The sequence below is a fragment of the Myotis brandtii genome, unplaced genomic scaffold, assembly GCF_000412655.1.
Source record: "Myotis brandtii unplaced genomic scaffold, ASM41265v1 scaffold266, whole genome shotgun sequence".
NCBI classification, from domain to species: Eukaryota; Metazoa; Chordata; class Mammalia; order Chiroptera; family Vespertilionidae; genus Myotis; species Myotis brandtii.
This window is the reverse complement of record NW_005360124.1, coordinates 2,784,909-2,806,259: the sequence shown is the minus strand read 5'-3', so window position 1 is coordinate 2,806,259 and position 21,351 is coordinate 2,784,909. Positions and strand designations below refer to the sequence as shown.

General features: G+C 42.6%; 1 protein-coding gene, 1 long non-coding RNA gene and 1 pseudogene across 2 annotated transcripts in view; 2 read left to right on the top strand and 1 right to left on the bottom strand.

Annotated features, from left to right (window-relative positions):
* LOC106726448 overlaps positions 1 to 7,754 on the top strand; it is a 31,864-nt gene extending 24,110 nt beyond the window's left edge. Inside the window, exons 2-4 of the long non-coding RNA XR_001362524.1 lie at positions 490 to 589; positions 5,982 to 6,026; positions 7,673 to 7,754. This is a non-coding gene — a long non-coding RNA (uncharacterized LOC106726448). The remainder of the gene's footprint in view (positions 1 to 489; positions 590 to 5,981; positions 6,027 to 7,672) is intronic.
* Positions 1,489 to 21,351, bottom strand: part of FRMD3 (FERM domain containing 3) — a 273,161-nt gene continuing 253,298 nt past the window's right edge. The window contains 1 exon segment of the mRNA XM_005868284.2: positions 1,489 to 5,107. Within this exon segment, the coding sequence (XP_005868346.2) occupies positions 4,509 to 5,107 (599 nt within the window). The 3' untranslated portion in view covers positions 1,489 to 4,508.
* The window catches only part of LOC102257509, a 3,145-nt pseudogene continuing 274 nt past the window's right edge, over positions 18,481 to 21,351 (top strand).

Sequence of the window (21,351 nt, the reverse complement as noted above, 5' to 3'; positions counted from 1 at the left end):
AGGTCCTGCTGGGTCTGTTTACTGCATGGAGACTGGATGCCCAAAAGCAGGTCCAAGAGAAAGAGAGAGAGAGAGAGAAGCAGGAGGACAAGTAAGCAGGGACTTTTAGCACAATATCTCCACCCAGAAGAGAAAGATGGCCCAAAGAGTCTCAAATTCATCAACCATAACCATCCCGAGATTACCCCACAGATGGAAGCTCCTCCCCAGTACTTTCCTTCCAAGCTGGAGTGTGTGTTTAAGAGATCTTTCCTCTATTTATTTGAGCAAGAAATGATAGAATAAGGAAAGGGTTTCTACCAAGAGGCAAGGTTGGGTTGGGAGCCTGGAACACTCAACAAAAAAGTGGCCAAAGATCATTTTGTGTGAGCCTTCCAGTCTGCAGATACTAAACCCCCAAAAAGGTACTGACTAGAGCTGGGACAGTAGGTCCATGTCAGTTCATGCCTGCACACTAACCACAGATTCCTTTTCTTGCCTGTACTCTAGATCCTGAACCTCTGGGGACTGCTGCGTAAGAACTTGAACTTGACAGACTTCACCCCCCCACACACCTCCAATGGGTGAAATGGATGAAAGGGGTCGGAAGGTACAAATTTCTAATTGTAAGATAAATAAGTTCGGGGGGTATAATATACAGTATGGTGAGTACAGTTGATAATACTGTATTGCATATTTGAAAGTTGCTAAGAGAGTTAGATCTTAAAAGTTCTCATCACAAGAAAAAAACTAACTGTTAGGTAATGGATTTTGCTAAACTCAATCATTGTTGTATACCTAAAACTAATACAGTGTCATACATTAATTATATCTCGATAAAACTCGGGGGGGGCGGGGGTGAAGAACTTGATAGACTTAAGAGGCCACACAGCTGGGGTACAATTCCACAGGACACATGGTGTTCCTGTAGCACAGAGAGTCCCTTTTGCTTCATGCAGAATAAAACCCTCTGATTTCACTGTCAGGTGTGCAGTTTTAGCTTTGTGACAAACCAAAGCAGAGGGCCATGCCGCATGGAGGAGAAGATAGGGATAGAATAGAAAAGGCAAATTCTCCCAGGGCCATGAACAGGCAGGAGAAGGTGAATGGCAAGTGTTGCAGAGCCGAGGCTGCGTAACTATTCCTAGCACAGGAAGACACCCTTTTCTGGCCAGAAATGGTGACATACTAATTTCTAGCACTCTAAAATCCTTCCTCCTCCCTCCTACCTGTCATGCAAAACACTCCTATTTTTTTTCTGTTTCTCTAGTTACCTTGGTGCCATAGCTGTCTCTCAGATGGGTGTATTTCCAGTACACCCAATATTCCTGCTTTTAGCCAGGGTGGCTTCTGCAAAATATTACTTCCATCCATTGTCTGTCATGTTTTTCACACTGTCACCATTCAAGGGTGACCTCATTTCATGGTCCTAGATGGCACCTTTCTGTAGTTTCCAACAGGCTATTTATACAGTTTTACTGTGAATAAAACTAAATGATTGCTGAAACATTTTTTCCCCAGAGTACGTTTATTAGGGATTTCTGCCACCATATTAACATATAAAACAATCTGAATGTTGACATAGAAATGCAAATTTCACTATACAAAGATAAGGCTCCAATTATAGGTAACATGGCCCCCATATCCCTAGTATTTCAATGAAATCAATTCATTTTGAATTCTTCCCAGAGTTGATTTTATAAATATTAGACAAGCCACAAAATATATTCCAAATACATAACATTTTACATGTTCCAAGCACAGACAGAAACACGATACTTTACCTACACTTTTTCATGATCCAACTTGCAATAGCACTAAAGACAAGATTGTGTGTGTATATGTATTTGCCATATATGTGTGTATATATATAATTATGTACACACAGTGATTTTCATGAGAAATTGGAACCTTTGAGACTGTTTTATCCACCGTGATAACTGATGGGGAAAAGGAATAATAACATCACAAATTCCTCAATTGGGAAAAAGTAAACACAACTGTGTATGAGGGGCATATCAGTGGGGTGACATATATTCATACATAAACACATATGCCAATAATATGGACTATACATATACTCACACACTTGCTTTGACCACTGTATCTCACTATATTATTATATACTTTCCATCTTGGAAGCAGTCTTTTTCTCATTTCATTCAGGCAGCTGGTGACAAGTCTTCTACCAAACTTAAGTGGTATTCCTAAAATGGCTCTTATTCTATCCCACTTTTACTTTTGGTGACTATTGTTTAAATTCAGCCGACCCTATCCTGTCAACTCCTTCACTTAAAATATTTCTATTCAATAATCAAGTTTTCGCCTAAGAGAAAAAAGAGATGTTAGCTGGAAATGTAAAAATAATAAATGTATTACTAATTAATATAGATCTACATGGTTGGACTACATGTGATATTTATCCTGTCAGTAGTTTTCAAATGTTTTATGATGGGCAATATATTTCTTCCATAATTTAAAAATATTATTTTAAAGGACGAAAGCTAGATGATTTGGTATGGTCAGAAATTGAAGCATAATCAGAAAGGGGACACTGGTGGGCCCTTTTATCAGAAAGTATGACTTCAATGTCGTATGAAAAGGGAGGGGGGGGGAATAAGTTCAATTTCAAAGCTGGTCATTTGCAAACTTCCAAAATGAACTATAGAAAGTATATGTGTATATATTGTTATCCAATTTCAGGCATGAAACATTAAAATGCAAAAAGAAAGCACGTGAGAAAGAACACCCTACAAACTTAATATAAAATAAATTGATTATAGTTTGCTTAACTGAAGGCTTCATAAGCTGACTTTTAAAACTTACTTTCAAAATTGAATATCTAATCAAGCACTCAGAGCTCCATGAGTAAGTAGGATGGGAATGACCAGTGTGGAGATTATGCTAATATAAAACTGAAGTTTCCGTTGGAGTTAGGGAGAGATTACAGGAAGCCCAATCTCTTTGTAAATGAAGGCAATGGAACATTTTCAATTCATGGAGAAATCCAAACCTCCTTGCTCTTACCTTTCTCACTTACGGTATACCGCAGGATTGGTCATTATGCTGCCTGGGAAGGCATCAGAGCCTTTCTGTTATGGATTTAATGGTATGAAGGAAGGTACTAGAACATTTGTCCCTTCTACTGAGTCTCTCTACTTCACCCAAGCTGAAATATGTCATTTAATGAATCCCGTCCACTTCCTTAATGAGAGCCCCAATTATGAATGAGTTCTTAAGGAAACCAGGAAAGGAATATAATTACTATCACAAAAGATAATTGGCATTTATCAAAAAGCCAGAATCCATTCTCTCCCCACCCCCTCTCTCACATACACATACTTCTTTTAAAGTTTCTTCCACAGAAACACAATGAATGGCATGAGGAACCAAAAATGTACCTTAACATTTCTCCACTTTTATTTAGATCCACTTAAATATATTCATGTCAACTTGGACAGCGAGTGTGCTGTTCTTTACAGTACCCAATACCTTGCATCACCATCACTTCCATAAAATAGATCACCTTCCTACCACCGCTTGCCTACCAGCCTCACCAAAACAGTTTTTGCTACTTGCCATTTGTCCAACATCTGCTTCCACTCTTGGATAAATGTACAATAACATGCAATTAATTGGCATATATCTTTACTTTTTCCTTTAAAGTTTTGCTTCCTTAGCCAAAATATATGGATAGAATGCAAATGAAAGTAACAAGTCCTCCCATCCAAATACTTTTGAAATGGACCCTGTGGTCCATTTGATGCTCAGTTTCTACATCCTCCAGTTCCATCATTTGTTTTAGGAGCCTACTTACTACAGTCTACCTATTTTCTATCTCATATGCAGCTAACAACAAATTATGGGATTTTTTTTTTTTACCCAAAATTATTTTTAAAAACAAACCTGGGCCAAAACATTAAAAAATTCCCAACATACCCTTTGTGCATTAGTCTTACAGTCTGTACAATAACTCCAGGAGGCTTCTTTTTTTTTTTTTCTTTTTTTCTTTGTTTTTTTTGCTAAAAATTTACCAAAATATTCTGAACACATAAAAATATTTTTAAAAAAACAAAAACCCAGCATTAATTTAACAGTATAGGCATTGGTTAGAGGACATTATTTTCACTAAGGATTATATTCAAAAACTTTCTCTTGAATTTTCACTAAAATTCTGATTCTGAACCTTATATCTTATAATGATGATAACTATTATAAAGGGGGGAAATCTAATTCAGCTCAATGTATTATGTATTATAATAGATAAAGAGTCTCCCTGTGATATAATAAAAATAAACATTTTGGGTTATTTAGAGTCCAACTCCCTGACCTATAACTGAAATTACTGTGTTCGATTTAAACTTATTAAGTGCAGTGAATTATGGAAAGCTAACTTAAAGGTCTGAATAATCAATTTTGAGTAAGGAACACGTGTTGACGGCTCCTTGACCATTCAGAACCAGGCATTTGCTTGAGAAATACACATCCCTAATATTGAATATAGCCCTTAGTCATATGAGATATGTATTTTATGAGCAACCCAGCATATAGAGAATGAGGTTTACTTTGCCAGCCACCCACTCCTTGAGAGGACAGTAATATTCATAGTGAAACTGCTCAAACTCTGGCGTCTGGCGGATTTCACATAAGAAGGAGAGATCAATACCTGACTCCAAAAGGAGGAGGAGCAGGGGGAATACAAAGAGCAGCAGCCCCAGGCCCACCACAAGGAGCCTGGAAAAACTCTTGACCAGTGGGTTCACCCGAATATGGCCGGTCAGAATGTCATAGCTCCATGACAAAGCTCGGTGAGCTTCCTTTAGCTCCTCTTCTTCAGCCATCAAAAAGGCATTTTCATCTGCTTCCAGTTCCTCAAATGAATCTAGGTCTTCTCTTTCCAACTCATGCCTTGATGGACAGTCAAAGAGCATGTCAATCTCATCATCATCAACTGGGGTGGGGAGCAGGCTTGCACTGGGGTTGTATGACAGTTCAGAGATAGTCAAAGGCTCTTCTTTTATTTTATCTTCCTCTTCGCTTGGGGGGTCTTCGTACTCCCGGGCTTCTTTCACTGGTGAGCTGGAGATCAAGGGGGCAGAAATGGCATCTTCTTTTGGCAAAGGAATACCTGTAAAGAGACATTTTTTTTTAATTCAGGTTTGCTTTTTCCACAAAGATGGAAACACACCAAAAAATAAAAAATAAAAAAAAGACGCACCTCTTATGGTTGACGTGCTTACATTTATGTGTGCAATTATGACCTTCAACTTTGATCATTTGCAAGAATAAAATGACAATAAATCACTATTATAATTTTGAATGGTGTCTTTTAGAAGTCAATATTGTCAAAATATTATAGTATAATTATACTACTATCCAATTATAAACAGTTATTATGTTATATACTAGAGGCCCGGTGCACGAAATTCATGCACTGGGTGGGGGGGATCCCTCAGCCCAGCCTGCTCTCTCTCACAATCCGGGACCCCTCGGGGAATGTCCGCCTGCCGGCTTAGACCTGATCCCCAGTAGTCAGACATCCCTTTCATAGTCTGGGGCTCTCGCAGTCAGGGACCCCTCGCTTCTTACTGTGGGAGAGGCTCCTGCCACTGCCGCTGCACTCACCAGCTGTGAGCCTGGCTTCTGGCTGAGCTCCTGTGTTGAGCGTCTGCCCCCCTGCTGGTCAGTGCACATCATAGTGACTGGTCATTCTGGAAGTTCCACCGTAATGGTTGCTTAGGCTTTTATTATGTAGATAGTTTTCTAGTCTATGTAATTGCAAATATGTGCACAAACTTGCATCTTGCTACTTTTAACATTTTAGCTTAGACATTTTCTACATTGAAATAAACTCCCATTTTGTATTTATAATAGTTGTCAAATTATGTTTAGTTAATACAATATTAGTTGTCTATTGGCAAACATTTAGACTGCTTCACAATTGTAAAAAAAAAAATGCTATAAGAGACATCTTTACATATAAATTTCCTTCTGTTTTTCAGTTCATTTGCCATAGATGTCCAAAAGGAAAACTGCTTTGTCAAAAGGTATGAATATTATTTCCTAAAGTTTATTGTAGGAGAGATGTCTCGACTCCTCATTTTACAGATGGGAATTCTAGTCACCTACTGTCAGCCTAAGGCCAGCTCTCCCAATTTTGAGCCTTGGGTATTTAGTGGGAAATCAAAGCAGGATCAAAGACATGTTCTCCAGGATGGTTCTACAACACAATACCAAATTGGTGACCATGTGCATTAGGTAATTGTAAACCAGCTTTTAATGAATATATTTCAGGATTTCTCTCTTCAATATATGCAGAAAGTGATGTCACCCAGATGGCAACACAGGTCAGTCCTGACTTTACTTCCAACTAGCAAAAATTCACGGACAAGACACCAATTATTGAATCCTAGAACACGGGATGCTAGGCTGAAGTACACCCTGCACCACAAAGACCAATACTGACCGCCCCCAAGCCAGTACAGCATCGCACAGAGAGGTCTTCCCTGAGCCTTTAGTGACATCCAAACCCTTGAGTATTGTGGGTCACTTCCTGGGAGCTCTTACTCAGGTTTCACCCCAGGGACTGCAGGGGAATCTGCAGGACTCAACCACTGGGAATCTGATTGTTATAGAGAAGGGGGGAGGGGCCTCCAACAACCAACATGCAGATCTTAGTAGACTGCCCTGGTACCTGCAAAGCCCAAGTAGTAGCCCCAATGAGCAGCTTTGTGCGTCTGCAGAACCAAGTTGGTGGCACAGTGTGACCAGGGAACTCAGTGGGGTGCAGGCCTGCCTGATTTGAGTTCTCCAAACGTTTTGCCAGTCCTGGAACCTGGTCTGCCTGTGCCCAGGCTAAAGAATTGAGTGTCATAGCCCCAAACACTTGAAACCTAGCTTCTGGCCCCTCCTGACTAAAAAGTCTGTTCAAGAAAATTTAAGTTGCATGAAGTGAATCCTTCCAAGGCTCATCCAGACAGGAAGGGCTATATTACCTGGAAACTATATTACTCAGCAATGCTCAAGCTGAGAGGCAGGTAAGCAAAGCGATGGTCCCCAGAGCAAAACAAGTAGTCCTGTTCAGCCAGGGAAGTTGGAGCACAGGTGAGTTTGTGTGAAGACCACAAATGAAGAACCTTAGTGGCCTTGAAGCTGCTTCTCCCATTGCACCTGGGCAGAGAAGCTCTTTCATAGTCTCACTCATTGCTGAATACAGCCTTCAGACTGCCCTACCATCTAATAGTGCTGCTTACAGTGGCCCTTGAATATCTTGTGGCTTTTCCTATCTGCAGATAAAAACTGTGGCTTCACCTAACCAGGATATCTAGTGTACACTCTTACCAGATTCTGGTTAACAGTGAGCTTCCTTATCCTGGTGAAGCAGCAGGATGGGACCCAGGGCCTGCACAGCCAATTCATAGCCCCACTTACTGCTGAGTATAGACAGTCCTGACTGTGTAGTAGTAATCCTGACCACAGATTTCAGGCAACTACTAGTACAGAGCCCATCCTACAGCCTCATTTGGACAGAGAACAAAGGCTAGTAGTCCTATGCAGCTGTTCTCAGCCAGTGGCACACATCCCCAGTCTCTGACCTCAGAGCTTGAACCATTGCCTCACCCCAAAATAGACTCTAGTAGCAGAAACATCCAACAACTCAAACTGAGCTGACTGCAGATTTGTTTTGTCACAGAGTTCTTCAACAACATCTGGAAGAACATGCCACTAATACAAGTACACAGATATCAACATAAGAAATCAAGGATCATGAAAAGTCAGGTAAATATACCACTATGCAAAATTAATAAAGCACTAATAACCCTAAAGAAATAGAGATCTATGACCTGTCAGACAAATTATTCAGAGTAATCCTCTTAAAGAAGTTTAGTGAACTATAAAAACATATAGACAGGCAACTAAACAAAACTGGGAAAATAATGAGTGAACAAAATGAGAAGTTCAACAAAAACCATTGAGAAAATTACCCAAACAGAAATCTTAGAGCTGAAAAATACAATAACTAAATGGGAAAATTCAGTAGAGAGCTTCAGAAGCAGACTAGACCATGCCAGAGAATCAGCAACCTGGAAGATAGGACATTTGAAATTTATCCAGTCAGAGAAACAAAAAGAAAACTGAATGAAAAAGAGTGAAACAATATTCTGGGAATTCCAGAGAGAAAGAGAAAGCATATCTTACCTAATAATAGAAAAACATACAAATTGACCGTACCTTTGCTATGCCCACCAGCCAATCGGATGAGTATGCAAATTAACCAAAGATGGCAGTTAATTTGCATAAGTAGGCGCCCAGCGGCAATCAGAGCCTGCAACAGATTCTGGTTAACAGTGAGCTTCCTTATCCTGGTGAAGCAGCAGGATGGGACCCAGGGCCTGCACAGCCAATTCATAGCCCCACTTACTGCTGAGTATAGACAGTCCTGACTGTGTAGTAGTAATCCTGACCACAGATTTCAGGCAACTACTAGTACAGAGCCCATCCTACAGCCTCATTTGGACAGAGAACAAAGGCTAGTAGTCCTATGCAGCTGTTCTCAGCCAGTGGCACACATCCCCAGTCTCTGACCTCAGAGCTTGAACCATTGCCTCACCCCAAAATAGACTCTAGTAGCAGAAACATCCAACAACTCAAACTGAGCTGACTGCAGATTTGTTTTGTCACAGAGTTCTTCAACAACATCTGGAAGAACATGCCACTAATACAAGTACACAGATATCAACATAAGAAATCAAGGATCATGAAAAGTCAGGTAAATATACCACTATGCAAAATTAATAAAGCACTAATAACCCTAAAGAAATAGAGATCTATGACCTGTCAGACAAATTATTCAGAGTAATCCTCTTAAAGAAGTTTAGTGAACTATAAAAACATATAGACAGGCAACTAAACAAAACTGGGAAAATAATGAGTGAACAAAATGAGAAGTTCAACAAAAACCATTGAGAAAATTACCCAAACAGAAATCTTAGAGCTGAAAAATACAATAACTAAATGGGAAAATTCAGTAGAGAGCTTCAGAAGCAGACTAGACCATGCCAGAGAATCAGCAACCTGGAAGATAGGACATTTGAAATTTATCCAGTCAGAGAAACAAAAAGAAAACTGAATGAAAAAGAGTGAAACAATATTCTGGGAATTCCAGAGAGAAAGAGAAAGCATATCTTACCTAATAATAGAAAAACATACAAATTGACCGTACCTTTGCTATGCCCACCAGCCAATCGGATGAGTATGCAAATTAACCAAAGATGGCAGTTAATTTGCATAAGTAGGCGCCCAGCGGCAATCAGAGCCTGCAATCAGAGCTGAGGGGTCCCCTGCCCAGGCCTAATGCCTTGAGGAGTTAGGCCTGGGCAGGGGCGGAGTCGGTGATCGCGGGGAGCTGGGGGTCACCTACCCAGGCCTAATGCCTCGGCCACAGGCATTAGGCCTGGGCAGGGGCGGAGCCAGCGATCACGGGGAGCAGGGGTGGATCCGGCGATGGTGGGGAGCTGAGGGTCCCCTGCTCAGGCCTAACGCCTCGGTCAGAGGCTTTAGGCCTGGGCAGGGGCAGAGCTGGCGATGGCAGGGAACAGGGAGGGAGCCGGTGATGGCGGGGAGCAGGGGCAGAGTCAGTGATCACGGGAGCAGGGGCGGATCTGATGATTGTGGGAGCTGGGGGTCCCCTGCCCAGGCCTAAGGACTGGGCCACACACGTTAGGCCTAGGCAGGGGTGGAGCGGGCTATTGCGGGAGATGGGGGTTCTCTGCCCAGGCCTAATGACTGGGCCAGAGGCATTAGGCCTGGGCAGGGGCCGAGCCAGCAATTGGTGTGAACCACAGAGGAAACACCTTTTCTGACTGCTCATTGGCTAAGCTCCCTGTATGCCACTGATAATATTCTTAGTAACTTGGGTAATAAGAATCCAATAAGGTGATATAGGGTTTTTTACCACACTCCTGGAGAAAAAAAGCAAGTTCCGCTGCTGGAGGACTAAGAAATGTCATATCGTGCCCTAGCTGGTTTTGCTCAGTGGATAATGCCTCAGCCTGCCCACCGCCGTGTCTGGGTTCAATTCTGACTAAGGGCACGTACCTAGGTTGCAGGCTCCTCCCTGGCCCGGGCCCAGGTCAGGGCTCATGCAGGAGGCAACCAATCTAAGTGTTCCTCTCACTTTGATGTTTCTCTCTATCTTTTCCTTTCTCTTCCACATTCTCTAAAAATCAATGGAAACATATCCTCACGTGAGGATAAGAAAAGAAAGAAAGAAATGTCATATCCTATGAAAGACACATCTTGAAAATGCCTAAAGAAAGCTATCATTTTTTCATGGTGAAGGGATTGGAGTCCGTGTTGATGAAAACACCTTGGTGGCTGCTGTGACTGGCAGTGGCTGCAACAGCGGAGTGATGGGGCTGGTGCCTTCCCCTGATCAGCCAGGTTGCCTCCCACAAAGGGAGGCCAGACTGTGGCTTAGGCCTGCTCCCCAAGGGGATCAAGGAGCGGGCCTAAGCCATCAGTAGGACATCCCTGAGGGCTCCCAGTATGTGATAGGGGGCAGGATGGGCTGAGGGACTGCCCCCTCCAGTGCACCAATTTTTGTGCACCGGGCCTCTAGTTTAAAATAACAGTGGCTTAAAAAATTGCCAAATGTGGGGAGAGAAATAGACATCCAGATTCAAGAGGCCCAAAAGACCCCCAAATAGGTTGAACCCAAAGCTATGCTGACACATTATGATTAAATTATCAAATGTCAAAGATAAAAGTTTAAAAGCAGCCAGAGAAAAGATAAATTGTATACAAGGGAACCTCCATAAGACTCTTGGTGTACATCTCAACAGAAACTTTTCAGGCCAGAAGGGAATGGATGACATACTCAGAATATGAAGGGAAAAAAACTGTCAACCAAGAATACTATATCTTGCAAAGCTGACCTTCAGAAATGGAGGGTAAAAGCTTTCTTGCACAACAAAAGCTGAGGAAATTCATAACCACTGGACCTTCCTTATCAGAAATACTAAAGAGAGTTCACTGAGTGGAAGTAAAAGGACACTAATTAACATCATAAAAACATAAGGTAGTGTAAAAGTCACTGGTAATGGTGTGTAATACTTTTAGTTTAAAAGTTAAAAAAAAAACAAATTAAAAATAATCGTAACTACTATAATCTGTTATTAGTTACACAATACAAGGAATGGTAAGTCAATAACCCAAGTGTTGAGGGGGAGAAGTAAAAGTATAAATCTTAGGAACTGTATTGAAATTAAGTTACTATTAACTTAAACTAAGGTGTTATAATTTTAAGATATTTATATAAGCCTCGTGGTAACCACAAGGGAAAAACCTGTAGTAATTACACAAAGGAACATCATAAATAAGTCAAAGCATAATGATACAATAAGACATCAAAACACACAAAGAAAGACAGCAGGATAAGAAAAATTTTTTAATGGAGCTACAAAACAGTCCCAAAACGGTTAATAAAATTATAATAGTAAGCCCTTACTTATCAATAATTACTTTAAATATAAGCATAGTACAGGTTTGTCAATGATGCTGAAATTTTCCTGTAGCCATGTGCACACACACAGTGTGAGAAGGGTTCAACTGGAAGAGTTCTCCAGCTTATTAATAGCAATGAAAGGAATCATTGCATATGACTGTGTAAAAATTATTTTCCCCTAAGTACATAAAGCAAAACCTAACAGAGCCACAAGGAGAAATAAATAACAATACAATCCTAGTAGGGGACTTCAATACCCCACTCTCAACAATGGACAGGTCAGACAGATCAGTGAGGATGCAGCACATTAGCCACAAGGAGAAATAAATAACAATACAATCCTAGTATGGGACTTCAATACCCTACTCTCAACAATGGACAGGTCAGACAGAATCAGTGAGGATACAGCACATCTGAACAACAATATGGACCAAATGGCCCTAACATACATTTACAGAATATTTTATCTGACAACAGCAGAATACACATTCTTCTCAAGTGCACTTGGAGCATATTCTAGGATAGATTGTTAAGCCATAAAACAACTCTTACCAAGTTCAAGAACACTGAAATCAATAACAAGAGGAAAACTAGAAAATTCACAAATACATACATGGATATCTATCTCTATATATAAAAGTCTAAGTGACCGTCTGACCATCCAACAGCTGGTACATATGATGCGCACTGACCACTAGGGGGCAGACACTCAATGTAGGAGCTGCCAAACTGCGGTGACTTGGCAGCAGCAGTTCTCGGGTGACGCACCCTGAAACCAGAAAGGAGGGAGCCTGATTCCTCGCGAGTCTGCAGGATTCCACCTTCAGCTGTGGGTGCACGAACCCATGCAATGGGCCACTAAACAATACTCTCCTAAACCAATGGATCAAAGAAGAAATTAAAGGATAAATAAAAAAGTATCTTGAGACAAATGGAAACACACCATACCAAAATTTATGGGATGCAGCAAAAGCAGTTGTAAGAGAGAAATAGGTAGTAATAAATACCTATGTTAAGCAAAAAATGTCCCAAATATACAACCTAACTTTCTGCCTTATGGGACTAGAAAAAGTTGAACAAACTGAGCCCAAAGGGAGCAGGAGGAAGGAAATAATGAAAACTAGAACAGAAATAAATAACGGACAGAGAAACAATAAAAAGATTAACCAAACTAAGCTGGTTCTTTGAAAAGATGAAAGATTAATAAAACTTTTTTAGACTAACCAGGAAAAAAGAAAACACAAATCAATATTATAAATGAAAAAGGAAACATTACAATTGTTGCTACAGAAATACAAAGAATCACAAGAAGGTACTATGAATAACCATATGCCAACAAACTGGACCTAAAAAAAATTTAAAAATTCTTATGATCATTAAAACTACCGGGACTGAATCAGGAAGAAATAGAAAGTCTAAGTAGACCAATAACTAGTAAGGAGATTGAGTCAGTAATAAAAAAATCTCCAATAAAGGAAAGTCCTAATACTACATTGCTTCACTGGTGAATTTAACCAAACCAAAAATTTAGAGAGGAATTAATACCAAGCTTTTTCAAACTGTTCCAAAAGATCAGAGGAGGGAACACTCATAATCTCATTTTATGAGGCCAGCATTACCTTGATACCAGAGCCAGAAAAAAACACTAGCAGAAAAGAAAACTACAGACCAATATCCCTAATGAACATAAATGCAGATATTATCAATATAAACTAGCAAATTCAGCATCACATTAAAATGATCATTTACCGTGATTTATACCTGTGATTCAAGAATGGTTCAAAATACACAAATCAGTTGCCAGGGTGCTGAGACAAGAGGGGAATAGGGAGTAAATGCTTAATGGGTTTGAGGCTTCCTTTGGGGCAAAAAATATATTCTGAAACTAAATAAAAATGTTAGTTGCAAAACAGTGTGAATGTACTAAATGCCACCAAATTGTTCACTTCAAAATGGTTAGTTTATGTGAACTTCACCTCAATAAAAATAAAAAATAGAGTGCGTGCTGCCAGACCCTGTGCGTGCACACCCTCCGCAGGAGTAAAGATATTTGCCTTGCTGTCTTGATTCCTAGTATCCTTTGTATTCTACCGGGACCCCTGATTTTGGGGGCTCACCTTACTGCTAACATAATTCATAACTGATCGGAGTTGGCAAACCACTGCTCATGAGCCAAATCTAGCACTCATCCTGTTTTTGTAAATAAAGTTTTATTTGAAACACACACAAAAATAAATAAATAAATGCAAGCCATAAATTTTCTACTATCCTCTAATACTTCATGAAACCTGAAGGGAGAAAGTATCGGAATTATAGGGAAAGATGACAAGAGTTAGGACTATTTGGAATGCTACATCTTTACGTTCTGGTATTCCATATCCCCAGGAGAGTCACAGTACTCTTTTCCTTGAGAAAGCAGTGAACATAACATATTGTATCTGACCAGTATTACTGCTCTACAAAGACCACTCCCACTGGCTATTTTCTTTGCCCCTGTGGTCACACAGATCTCCCATGCTCTGTATTCTAACAGCCTTTTCTCACATGCGTGGCCTTTCCTCCTTAAGTCTCCTTTTCCTAATATCCAGCCCTTCCTTCCTCTGTCTCTGCCTGCCAAAAGCCTCTCCCAATAACAAGAGGTTATGGAAAATCCCAAGTTTCCAGACTGCAGTATTTTATTGATGGCGACTCCATTCTTCCAGTAGTTCAGACCAGAAACCTTGACCTTCCTCAATTCACAACCACATTGAACCTGTCAGCACTTCTATGTCTCTACCTTCAAAACATATCCAGAATCGAACTACTTCTCACCACCACCTCTATTAGCACCCTGGTCCAAGCCACCATCCTTTCTCATTTCGATGACTGCAACAGCATCTGATCAGGTCTCCCGCTTCAGCCCTTGCCCATGTAAGGGCCATTATCAACACAGCAGCCTGAGTGAGCCTTTGAAAACATAAGGTGGATCATGTCACTTAGGTGCTCAACATTCTCTAATGCTTTTCATCTTACTCAGAGTATAAGTACAGTTCTTGCAGGGATGTCTAGGGAGCTACTCAGTGTGCCCTCCTCCCATCCCTCCTAACCTCTCTGACCTTGTTCTCCTGTGACTCACTTGTTCACTACACTCCAGCCACACAGATGCCCTGCTGTTCCTCCAACATGCCAGTCATGCTCCCACCAAAGGGCCTTTGCACTTGCTGTCCCCTCTGCTCGGAGCACCCTCCCTGCAGATAGGTTCATGCTCTCTCCCTCTTTGCAGGTCTTTAAGCAAATGTCACCTTCCCAGTGAGACCTTCTTAGCCACATTATGTAAAATTTCAGTCCCTGTCCCCAGCTCTCCCTATTCTCTTTCCCTCATTTTCCTTCTGAAAAATCCAAGGTATAAGGAGAAAAAATAGAGCATAGCAAAAAATAAAGCAAGTAGCTTCTGGGGAAGATAATCACAGTAACTAATCCAGGGTCACAAAGACCAGTGCCTCCATGGGCCAGGTGGTTGCCTAATGTGAATGAGTGTGGGCCAGGTGTGGGACAATAGGGAATGGTGGTCACTGGGGAAAACCTGACCATATTTTACTCCATCTGAAAGCTTTAAAATTCAGATTTTATAAAATGTCTGTGCGGTCAATACAAAAGGTGCCTGTGGGTCTTTTTAGGCATATAGGCTGTGTTAGTCAATAGATGCTACTATAATAAAATCAGCTAGATTCCTGATGTTTCAAATCCAGTACCTTGATCTCATTAACAGAAGTCACCACTTACTTTTCTGAAAAGGAGGAGGTAGGTGGGGAAATAAATGCTTTCTTTTCCTCTCAGAGATTTTCTAACTGCTAGTGTTAGATGTGCTGGAGTTTCATCTTACTCCCCCCTCATCTCTATGCTCAAATTATAAAGCAGCTGGGAGAAGAGACCAGACAAAGGTTAGACAACCCTGACTTTAAATCCAAGCTCTGCCACTTATATTAAGAGACTGTAGTAATTAAGTAATTTTTAATTTAAGATACTTAATATTCTTGGAGCTCGGTTTGCTTAGCTACAACAAAAGAGTACACCTAACTCATAAGGCTGCGGTGAAGGTTAAATGACATTATGGAGGCCTAAGTGCTATCCATGAAAAAAAACTATAGCAATGAGATGTTAGTAGCTTACCAAAGAACATTAGGCTACATTTGATCTATTATCAAGCAATATCATTTTACTAACAAATAGATTAGTTTCCTAACAAGTCTACTATTATAGAATACAAGGAGAATTATAGTTGGTTATCCATATTTTCTTAATTTTCTTTACATGATAGATGCTCAAAGTTTCCTACACACCTTTCCTGGTGAATTCCAACAAAAAATATCCAAGGAGACCAGAAATATGAAATTAGTAAGATTATCTACTCTGCTCCATTAAATTAATTTTATTTCAATCACGTATGAGAAGCCTCCTGAATATATTCACAAAGCTCAAAGTCTGTATGCTTTTTTTAAAGGAGTCAAGTGACAGTGATTTAGGAAATAGTTTCCAAGTTTAATTATGCAGCACAATTAAAGTTAGAAAATAGCTGCAAACGTTTCTGAAAGTTTCTAATATTCAATAAATGTTAACTATTATAATTACATTTTATTGTAGTGATATAACTATATTTTTATACCATTATTTTCATTATCCAATTTGAAGAAATACTATATAAAGTGAAATAGAATCATGCCCTAGCCTGTTTGGATCAGTGGATAGAGCATCAGCCTGCGGACTGAAGGGTCCCAGGTTTGATTCTGGTCAAGGGCACGTACCTCAGTTGCAGGTTCAGTCCCCTGGTGTGTGTGGGAGGCAAACAGTTGATGTGTCTCTCTCACCCCTCCCTTCCACTCTCTCTAAAAATCAATGGAAAAATATCCTCAGGTAAAAATAAACAAAAAGAATAAATAGATAGATAGATAGATAGATAAAGTAAAATAGTGAGAATCAAAAGATACTGATGGAAAAGACTGCCCATTGATGATGGGTAGGCAGTGTGCCTGCCACAGATAGTCAAACGGGTTTCACATGCCAGTCCACACCATTCACGTGATCCCATTGTGACAGAACTCCCTAAGGACACTCCATGCACCACAACACAACCTACTCAGCAAGCTGAGGACAGATGCTGTCACTGAAAATGTTCTTCTCATTGCTGAAGGTATATTTTACTATACAGCAAAATTAGTGGCAGGTAAAGATGGAATAAGCATTGCTCACATTTATATTCAGAAATCTCTCTTAACTCCAAGCACATTTATGACAAAATCCAAGTACTTTAGCTGAGATTACCAGCAGTTTGTGTGTATGCAAAACAGCTAAAGAAACCAGCCAATGGCCCTTATCTGGTTTGCCTATATGCCACAACCTTTATGAATGAAGCAATGCAGTATTTGGTATCACCAGAACAAGTGTGTCAAAATGAAGATAATTGTAACCCCTAACTATCTCCTGAGTTTGTAGAAAGACTCAGAAGTGTATAGAAAAGAAAAATGTGAGAAGTCACTTTAAGGACAATATGGCAATATCAAGAGATAACAGATCACCTGTCATTTGCATTTCTCCACACTAACCTCCTTAGCAAAAGACTTTGGAGTTAGGGTTACTTGGGGTAATTTTTTCCCCAATATATTTTTATTGATTTCAGAGAGGAAGGGAGAGGGAGAAAGAGAGAGAGATAGAAACATTAGAGAGAATCATTGATTGGCTGCCTCCTGCACGCCCCCTACTGGGGATCGAACCTGCAACCTGGGCATGTGCCCTTGACCAGAATCAAACCTTCAGTCTTCAGGCTGACGCTCTATCCACTGAGCCAAACCAGCTATTAACCCATTTGGCAATGACTTTCCTATTTGGAATCTGCCATTGTCACTACTGCCAAGCACACACCAATTTGTCAGGACTCCACAGAAGTCACATATTTGTCACTTATTAACCAGAACCATCCTTCTTGAGGTGAGCTAAACTCTGACTGATTTACATACATTGATCAGCTTAGCTATACTGCCTCTGGGAAGTATGCTATCCTCTTGAATTGAGAGAAAGAGAAGAGTGAAGCATAGGAGAGAAGGGAAATTCTGGAAAATACGATGGAAGGGAAAGAACAATGGCCTGGAATTCCAGGGACCTGGATTCAGTTCCCAGCTGAGCCAGAACTCTCCTGTGTATCCTCAGACATATCACTTCAGTTCTAGGAGTATTGGACTTTACAGATGGTCCAGACCCCTCCAGTTCCAGTGGTTTTTTTTGTGTGTGTAGCTACATCTTAGTCTATCTATCAATACACCATCCCACTTAAAACTCTACATATACTTTCTCTGAAAGTACCAATCACCTCTATACAACAAGCAGAGCTATTTCTCCTTTATCTGTTGAGAAAAATGGTGGGAGATAGGGAGGAAGAGACTACGATTTCTAATGATTTTTTACAGGGCTGGACACTTTAAACATGTGATCACGTGACAAGAGGAGATGAGGAAACTGAGGCTCAGAGAGATTGCGTAACTTGCACAAGGTCACGAAGCCTGAAAGCAACAGAGCAGGGATTTGTACCCAGGCTTGTCTGCCTGCAAAGCTTATTCCAGACCACCATGTTGCCTGAAGGGAAGGGGATCTGAGAGGCCCAGAGAGATCCTCACTTCCTAACTAAGGAAGAAGTCTTCTCTGTTGCTAGCCCAACTTCACTGGCTGAAACCACAGTGTTATTATATGTAGGGTGTTCATCTGTCCCCACTTGCCTGGGACTGTTTTCCTAGCAGCATTACTAAAGTGCCCCTTTTTCTCTCAAAAGGTTTGCCTAACAAATTTTATGGTCACCTAATTATATTTCAACTCTGCTATGATTGTATCATAGCCAGTATCAAAACCAAAACAAAAACAAAAAACAAATCACTTGCTATTGTGGAAATTAACAGTTTGGGTTAGAAATAAAACAGACTTTAAAATTTGCTATATTCTGAGGTGCTCCAGAACGATGGGGGCTCAGATATGGTTGCCAGTCAGCTCTGGAACAGGGGAGGTCTTGGCATAGGAACAATGAGCCCTGCGAGCACCTCAGTCTGGTAGAAAGCCGCCCTGAGTTCCTGCCCTGATGCCAGACAATCCAGTTCCTCCCAGTATGTGTCTGGGTCCCCCAACACCTCCTGGCGCTGGAGCTCAGAGGAAGTGAGTCAGAACAGAGCCACCATGGGGACGACAGCCGCAGGGCCCATTCACCTGCTGGAGCTGTGCAACCAGAAGCTCATGGAGTTTGTCAGCAATGTGGACAAGGACTTGGTGTGGCTTGAGGAAATCAAGGAGGAGGCCAAGCGATGTTCACCAGAGAATTCAGCAAAGAGGAGGAACTGACGCTCAAAACACCTTTGCAGAACTGACCAAAGAAGAAAAGCCATCTTATGTTCAGGATGAAAACAGAGACCCCATCCGGTAAAGGTGGTCTCATAGAAAGACGCAGAGCAGCCAGTTGAGCTCCTAGCATTTCTGCAACAAGGACGAGGTGGAGAGCTGGCCACGGTGGCAGGGAACAATGGCTCTGTCGTGTGGAGGGTGACCCGTGCCGCTTCACCCACCCCTGAGTCTTTCACAGTGCTGATCTGCAAGCCCAAGAATAGTGTTGCACAGTGCCAGCTGGTACCCATGGTGGAGATAGGCGTCAGCGAGCGCCACGGTGCCGAGCAGCACCTCAGCCAGTGCATTTCTGCTGGACTCTGTCCCCAACCCTGGCTCCAGCCACATCATCTTGATATCAGATGAGGAACCAACACTCAAGAAGTCAGAGACCAGGAGACTGGAGTCTGTTGCCGTGAGTTCCCTGATATACCCCGGGACCCTAAGGGCGAGAGGTCAAAGCAGCCGATGAAAACAGAGACCCCATCCGGTAAAGGTGGTCTCACAGAAAGACACAGAGCAGCCAGTTGAGCTTCTAGCATCTTTGCAACAAGGACGAGGTGGAGAGCTGGCCAAGGTGGCAGGGAACAATAGCTCCATCATGTGGAGGGTGACCCATGCTGCTTCGCCATCCCTGAGTCACAGCGCTGATCTGCAAGCCCAAGAATAGTGTTGCAGTGCCAGCTGGTACCCATGGTGGAGATAGGTGTCAGCGAGCACCACAGTGCCGAGCAGCACCTCAGCCAGTGCATTTCTGCTGGACTCTGTCCCCAACCCTGGCTCCAGCCACATCATCTTGATATCAGATGAGGAACCAACACTCAAGAAGTCAGAGACCGGGAGACTGGAGTCTGGTGCCGTGAGTTCCCTGATACACCCCGGGACCCCAAGGGTGAGAGGTCAAAGCAGCTGGTCTGCCTCCAAGCTCAGGTTTACATGGACCTCTCCAGGCCCACAGGACTCACCTGGTTCCCCAGCCTCCCCATGGCAGGAGCGGGTCTGGCTCCCATCCTGGCAGATAACTTCTCCATACTCAAAAGCTCTCTTGTGGACCAGCAATCAGTGCAGCGCAGCTTAGTCACCTCATCTTCCCTGGGTCCCAAGAACTCTCTGGCCAGATGTACTCCCTGGTGGCCAAATTGGAGAGCACCGTCCCCAGGTCAACAGCAGAACTGCCAAGAAGGCCACTAAAGAGCTGGCTGCCTCTGCCTGCATAGCATCTGTCACAGTTACCTGGAGAGGCACCTAAATGTTGCAGCACCCCAGAAAATCAGCCCTGAGGAGGACCCCAGCAAGGAGGCTGAGTCTATGGAGGTCCCCAAGAATGAAGGGAGTACCTTGTGGCCCTGCAGTGCCACCAAGATTGCCATTAGCACTCCTGGCTCGCAGCCCATAGCTGGTGGCCAGGAAACACCCTCCGTAGGGCAGAAAGAGGCCAAGATCAATCAAGCAGATGGCCCCAAGGAGCCACCCCAGAGTGTCAGGAGGAAGCATAGCTATAAGCAGGCTGTGAGTGAGCTGGACGAGGAGCAGCAGCTGGATGAGAAGGAGCTGCAGCCCCCCGGAGCAAGACCTCTTCCCTGCCCTGTCTGGCCAGCAAGGTGGTACATCTCTTGGACCTTCCTGTACACCATGCAGAGGAACCAGATGGTCATGACCCCGACCTCAGCCTCCTGCAGCAATGTCAGGAAATCCTTCATTAAACGCAACACTCCCCTGCGCATGGACCCTACAGAGAAGGAGCAGCAGTGCCTGGAGAACCTGAGGTGCAAGGAAGAGGCAGAGCACCTCCTTAGGCAGAAGGTGGAGGAGGGCAGCTGGAGGAGGTGAAGCTGAAGCAGGAGGAGCGCCTGCACAAGGTGCTGCGGGCCCAGGAGCAGGTGGAGCAAATGAAGGAGGAAATGAAGAAGCAGATTGAACAGAAGTTTGCTCAGCTGGATGAGAAAGCCAAGGAGGAGTGATTGGCTGAGGAGAAGGCCAAGAAAAAGTCAGTGGCCAAGAAGATGGAGGAGATGGAGGTGCACAGGAAACAGGAGGAAGAGACACGGAAAGTCAGGTGGCTGCAACAGGAGCACGAAGAGTGGTGACATGAAAAGCTGCTGCAAAAGGAGGGGGAGGGGAGGACGAGCTGCATTAGGTGGCCAAGGCCAAAAGGCTGGCGGAGCAGCGGGAGCAGGAGCGGCTTTAGGCCAAGAGGGAGCTGCAGGAGAGGGAGAAAGCCCTGCGGCTACAGGAGAGGCTGCAGAGGGAAGTTCAGAAGAAGGAGGAAAATGAAGAGCAGTAGCGCCTATGAAGGAACAGGAGAAGAAAGTCAATGAGGCTGCAGCGACCAGCAAAGGCCTGAACGTGACCATGGACATGCAGTCTCCAGCTTATACCTCAAATCAAATGACTCCACAGAGGCACAGGACTCCCCCCAAGATCAACCTGGATAACTACAGGATGGATCTGAACAGCCATGACTCCACTGATGA